This window comes from Sturnira hondurensis, unplaced genomic scaffold, assembly GCF_014824575.4.
Source record: "Sturnira hondurensis isolate 20B ecotype Veracruz unplaced genomic scaffold, ASM1482457v3 Scaffold0025370, whole genome shotgun sequence".
NCBI classification, from domain to species: domain Eukaryota; kingdom Metazoa; phylum Chordata; class Mammalia; order Chiroptera; family Phyllostomidae; genus Sturnira; species Sturnira hondurensis.
In genome coordinates, this window is record NW_028098001.1 from 14,856,706 (window position 1) to 14,863,162 (window position 6,457).

General features: G+C 48.7%; 1 protein-coding gene across 1 annotated transcript; it reads left to right on the forward strand.

Annotated features, from left to right (window-relative positions):
- The first annotated feature begins 2,695 nt into the window (after positions 1-2,695).
- On the forward strand, positions 2,696-5,511 carry HTR1B (5-hydroxytryptamine receptor 1B). Its single transcript, XM_037039412.1, has one exon. The coding sequence runs from the start codon at positions 3,659-3,661 to the stop codon at positions 4,829-4,831; it is 1,173 nt and encodes a 390-aa protein (XP_036895307.1). The 5' UTR covers positions 2,696-3,658; the 3' UTR covers positions 4,832-5,511.
- Positions 5,512-6,457: the final 946 nt, after the last annotated feature.

A 6,457-nucleotide genomic window follows, 5' to 3' on the forward strand; every position in this document is an offset into this window, starting at 1 on the left:
TCTGCACCACACCGCAGTGTCAGGCTTCGTCTGTGATCCCGGGCTTCCCTGGGGTTCCAGTGTCAACCGCCCCCCTGCTGAAAGTCCCGTGTGAAGCAGATGAGGTGAGCACATTAATGCGCAGTTTTCGCGCCACGTGGTCAAACAGGAGCTTTTTCCATCCAACCAACTTTTGCTGCGCTGATATCTCACTGTGATTTCAGTTTCTCCTTGCCCCTCACGCAGTCTGTGTGGGCTGAATTTCCTTCAAACTTCAAGGGAGGCTTGTCCTAGCGCTTCTGGGGGCCGTACCTAAGTGCCAGGTGTTTCGAGTCCCTGCAACCCAGGCAGAGCCAACTTTAAAGGTGCCTTGCTCTCTTGACAGTTTCATCCGCACGCGCCCATGTGTAAACACTAACATTTTATATGTTTTCAAGCGTGAAAGGAGTGTGTGAAATGCAGGAGCCAAATTAATGAAAAGTGGTTCTCCACTAAACCCTGTCAAAATCCCGTCTGTATGTCGGCGGGGGCTGGACATATTCAAGCAATTCGTAACCAAAGGTGGGTGGGGGGTGAGGGAATCAGACTCTATCCAGAGTGGCAGATTCCACTCGGGGTCCGGGACTCCGCGAAGAAACGAAAACGTGGCTGGAGAAAGCCACAAGTTTCCCCATCGCTAAAATCAAATCCTAGAAGGAGCAAGTGGTTTTCTCCTTTGCATGCTACTCGAGCAGAAACTGAAAAGAAGGCTACCTGCGGCTCGTTAACATTCCTCTCTACATTACTCTTCCTCTTAACCGTTCAACAGTCCTCTCTAATCTTGCTGCTCCCCGAAATTAGCAGGGAAATAGTTTCCAGCACCCCAGCCCCAGCACACATATTTGCTCCATTCTGGCCAACGCACCCACCTAATGGTTTAGGCTCCCTGCTTTGCTTCCCTCCCGTGTGGTTTCTAAGAGAAAGATGAGAGTTTGCAAAATAATCAAGTCTAGCTAGAAGCTTGATGTGGATGGGTAGAGTGGGAGGATGGGCAGAGCCCCTTAAAATGTGTAAATGAGGCTTAATATTACGAAAACAGTGTTGAGTGCTATGAAAGGGAGAAGAGGAGAGAGAAGGTTATGTGTTTACTCTCAGAGTGGCGGATGCAGCCTAGGGCCATCAGGAGGATGTCTTTGGAGAGTGGCCACCTTGTTATAGGAGTACCCTCACTCTTAATGCATGCATGTGTTTTATTTTCTTCATACCACTTAGCAGTATAGGGAAGCGTGTTAATTATTTACTTGCTTATGTGGTTATTGTCTGCCTGCCTGTTTGACAATATAAACTACTTGAAAACTGGGTCTGGGTCTACCTCATTGGACTTGCTTCCCCTGATGCCTAGAATGCCCTGGCATAGAGTGGGCACTCTATTTTTGCCTGCCTGGCTTACAGATGAGGAATTAAAGGATCCTGGTTTAGGGTTCTGTCACCTTGGATAAAAGCTTTTCTTTCAAAGGATCTCAATTACTTAAAAAAAAAAAAGAATGGATGGGCCAGATAATCAGGCAATCTCTAGCTCTAGAATAGATGGAATAATATATTTTTAAATATGTTTATACTTAACTTGATAAATTCAATTACAATGTAGGTTTTCATTTATTCATTAATTAACTTATTTATTTTATTGGATGCATTCTACCTGCCACAAACATTGAGCCAGGCTCTGGGAACTCATAGTTGGGTTAGCTGTCAGGGTTGAAAATACATTGTTCATCCTGGTGTTTTTTAATAACTGACTTGTACTTCCACCCTACATTTTTTTCTGTTAAGGCTGGGCACAGGGGATATGCTCTGGTCATGAGACGTAGGGACTACTGTTACTGCTTGGTGCTGAATATGTTTGATACCCTGATGTTTTTGTTGAAGGCAAAGGAGACCCATTGATGGTGTTGCTGGTGATGGCCCCAGAGCTAGTTTTTTTTTTTCTTTTCCATTTCTTGAATCCGGATGACCTCCTTTCTAGGTAGGCTGCAGAAATCACTGTTCTTTCTGAGAACTGTTTTCCAGAGGCACTGAATTGCTAAACTGCTGGAGCAGGAGGGTGGAGTTGAAGGTTTAATTTGACATACAGTGAGCTTCTGTTTGTGATAGTTTTACATTTTTGCACACAGCTCTTTTCTTTTTCTAACAGTTAAAGGGGAGGGATTGAATGAAAAGTACTATTCTTAAAACCAGATATGAAAAATTAGTTTGTATTTTAGCAAGAGTTATGTATGACTTGATGCCCAAAGTATTTAATATAAAATGCACTGATGGCCATTCCCTTCTTAGGCTATATCACTGGCGCCTCCTTCTAACCTGGGTGTGGCCAGCAAGGCTGGTAAAAATTCCTGAGGGGAGAGGTCAGAGATTGGGGCTAAATTCCACCTAAGCACAAGCCTGCTGGGGTGGGTGGTAATAAGTAGTTGCCACGATTGTGCCCCTAATTGAGAGCATGGGTGTAATTGGAGACGTGCGCAGCAAGCTTCGAAGCAGACAGAGGCAAGGACAGGACGCCCTCATCCCCATTTTTGGCCAAAACTGCGGCACCTGGGTGTCAGGATCCGGAGGAGCCAAAGGCAGAGAAATGGTGAGAGGGCGGTAGGACCCGGAGGGAGCTTCGTAGGCCAGGGAGGGAACTAGGCGGGAGAAAAGGAGGGAGGGAGAGCAAAAAAGGGGAAGGTGTTCTGGAGCTGGAGCTGGTATCCGCACTCCCCGCACCGCTAGAGTAGCTTGAGCAGACCTGGACCCTTTAAAAGGAGCTCATCTGTTCCGAGGCTCTCATGCCTCTCCCGGGCTCTCGCACACCGCTTCCCTCCAGCTACCCCAGAAATTGGCCCCTTCCCCGTGTGCTTTGCCGTGTCCCCCATAGCACTGCGCCCAGCAGCGTGACTCCAAGTGGTACCCGTGGGACGGAGGTGGCCGCTTCAGCCACGCGGTGCGAGCAGCTGCAGCCCAAGTCCTCGAGTCCCCCCTCGTGTGGCCCCGTTTCCGTGGGGCAGTTCGCCGGAGTGGCCAGCGCGTGAAAAGGAGGGAGGGCAGAACCCCCGTTCGAGGCGCGGCGGCTCCTAGACTTCACCCCGCCCTACTCTGGCAGCCACGGCAGCTGCAGAAAACTGCCACAGTCCAGGGAGGGGGGCGGGAATGCATGACCAGGACTCTTCGCTGGCCTGCACGTTTTGGTCTAAACAGCTAGAAAACTCCTGTGGGCCGTCTCTGCAGCTCAAGGAGCGCCCCGGCTAGGAAACGCTCATTCCTGAGCATTTGGGGTAAGAGACCCCACCTGGCTAATGCTCCCTCCTCAAACAATACATGGCCCTCCTCCACTAGACACCTCGGTGGAAGCCGATGCCGATGCGGCGTGGGGCCCGGTGGGCCAGTCCTTAGCAACACCGGGCGTGGAGAGAAGCAGCCAGAGACGCGGAGGAAGCGCCAGGCGCACTGGAAGTGCAGGAGACACGCTCGCCCGCTGTGGCTGCCGCGCCCTTGACCTCCTGTTTCTGCCGGGAACCTGGGTGGAGGAGTAATTCAGAAACCTAAGGAACTAACTACCAACCGGGGAAGGAGACTGTGGTCTCCTCCGCGGTTTACCGCCCCCCCCCCCCCTTCTGTGCATTCCATGCCCTAGAGCTGCGCTCCGGAGGAGCCGGGGCGAGGAGACATGGAGGAGACAGGCGCTCAGTGCGCCCCGCCGCAGCCTGCGGGCTCCCAGACTGGGGTTTCTCAAGCCAACCTCTCCGCTGATCCTTCTTCCCCTAACTGCAGTGCCAAAGGCTACATTTACCAGGACTCAATCGCCCTGCCCTGGAAAGTACTACTGGTCATGTTGCTGGCGCTCATCACTTTGGCCACCACGCTCTCCAACGCGTTTGTGATTGCTACTGTGTACCGGACGCGGAAGCTACATACCCCAGCCAACTACCTGATCGCCTCCCTGGCGCTCACCGACCTGCTAGTATCCATCCTGGTGATGCCCGTCAGCACCATGTATACAGTCACCGGCCGCTGGACCCTGGGACAGGTGGTCTGCGACTTCTGGCTCTCGTCGGACATCACCTGTTGCACTGCTTCCATCCTGCACCTCTGTGTCATCGCCCTGGACCGCTACTGGGCTATCACAGACGCCGTGGAGTATTCGGCGAAAAGGACTCCTAAGAGGGCGGCAGTTATGATTGTGCTGGTGTGGATTTTCTCCATCTCCATCTCGCTGCCACCCTTCTTCTGGCGTCAGGCCAAAGCCGAGGAGGAGGTGTCGGACTGCGTGGTGAACACCGACCACATCCTCTACACAGTCTACTCCACGGTGGGCGCTTTCTACTTCCCCACCCTGCTCCTCATCGCCCTCTACGGCCGCATCTACGTGGAAGCCCGCTCCCGGATTTTGAAACAGACTCCCAACAAAACCGGCAAGCGTTTGACCCGAGCCCAGCTGATAACCGACTCCCCTGGGTCCACGTCTTCTGTCACCTCTATTAACTCGCGGGCTCCCGACATGCCCAGCGAATCGGGGTCTCCGGTGTTTTTGAACCAAGTCAAAGTGCGAATCTCTGACGCCCTGCTGGAGAAGAAGAAACTCATGGCCGCTAGGGAGCGCAAAGCCACCAAGACCCTGGGGATCATTTTGGGAGCGTTTATTGTGTGTTGGCTGCCCTTCTTCATCATCTCCCTTGTGATGCCCATCTGCAGAGCATGCTGGTTCCACCTGGCCATATTTGACTTCTTCACGTGGCTGGGCTATCTCAACTCCCTCATTAACCCCATTATCTATACCATGTCCAATGAGGATTTCAAACAAGCGTTCCATAAACTGATACGCTTTAAATGCACAAGCTGACTTGTCAAGTGCATTGGGGTCGCCTAAAAGTGGCCTTTGGGGACCATGTTGTGTCTGGTTCCACAGGTAGGTCGACTTTTCTTTCACTGTTACTGGGTCCGAACCAGGCACTCTCTTCTGGGCAAGGGCAATGGATCCTGAGAAGCCAGGACAGCCCTGAGAGAAAGAGAGAGAGCGCGCTTGCTCTGAAAGAACCGATCAAAGGAAAGATAGAGCTTCCCTGCGGAGAAGGAGGCTCCCTTTCATCTCTCAAACCCCAGGTTCAGCACTGACCCTGCGACAGCCAATCACAAGGGGGTTTTGCAACTTAAAAAAATTGATGATGGAAAGGTGATCATTGCCGTGCTTTGGTGTCATGGAGGATGACCTCTAGAACCAGTGTTACATGTAGGTGTTGGTGTGAACCCTGTCTGAGATAGATGCTTAAAGCCTGGCAGTACTTGAACTACACACTTAATACCCTGCGTTTTGGGGAGAACTTTGTGTTACAGCTTCATTCAAGAACAGTTACTTTGGCATCCTTCAGTCTTCATTTTTTGTTTATTTAACCTTGGTTTGGAGAAACTTGTGGAGTTGGTGCTTCAATCCCTAGGTGTGGCTTTTAGGGCACAGAGAAACCTTGAAATGTTAACAGCAAAATTCCAATGTTAAGATCTCTATTTTTATTATAATTGAAACTATATGGGATTGGGTGGGTGCGAATGGAAGATGAGGACGGTTAAACAGAGAACCAACACCTACGATTGTTTGTTTTCTGCAGATTTGTGATTTTTAATTCCTACTTAGTGATTGTCAAACCACATTTCTAACAACTCAAGCAAAACATTATGTGTGCCAGTGCCAAAATCTGCAGGTTGTTTTATTTTTTCTTCTAATTTCATGCACCTGTCATTTTACACTTTAAATCCCCATAAATGGAGGATATGATGGGTGACTCAGCCCAAGCTGCTCTGTTTCTTATTAATACAATTGATTAAACTGATGATATTAGATATATACTGCTCCTTAAGGAGAAAAGCATCTTTATTCCTTATCCAGTTCAGTGAGTTGTAAGGGAATCTGATTGAATAGGATTAGTTCTTATCCAATTAAGGAATGAGGGGCAACAGGAGGATGTATATTTTGACTTGTAAAAAATCTTAAATGCATGAGACTTTTTTCTAATAGTCATTTGCACTCTCCTTCCCATTTGTAATTCCTTTGTGTGCTAACATACAAAATAACTAAAAGAAATAGCCCCTTTCTCAAAAATCTTCAAAATGCAGTAAGAACCCTAAAAGCTATGCTTTTTCCCCTTTTCTACTGAAGTATGGGTAGGAACAAAGATCACTTGAAAATGATATGCAGGAACTTTAGACAAGCCTAGAGAAACTAAAATTGAGCCTGTTTTCCTTGTAACTCATGGAACCAAAGTTCAGACTTATTAGGTAATCACGAAACTGATAAGCCTTTGCACCTCAGAAATTTGTTACTAATCTGATACCTCAATGAATGTGATAGCAGGATATGATAGCAGGAATACTTAAATTTATCTGTCTTTTCAAATTACAACAGTACTTGTTATCTCAAATTCACTCTAAAGACTCCCTAACATAGGGCAAGATTTATACACTAAAAGATAAAAAA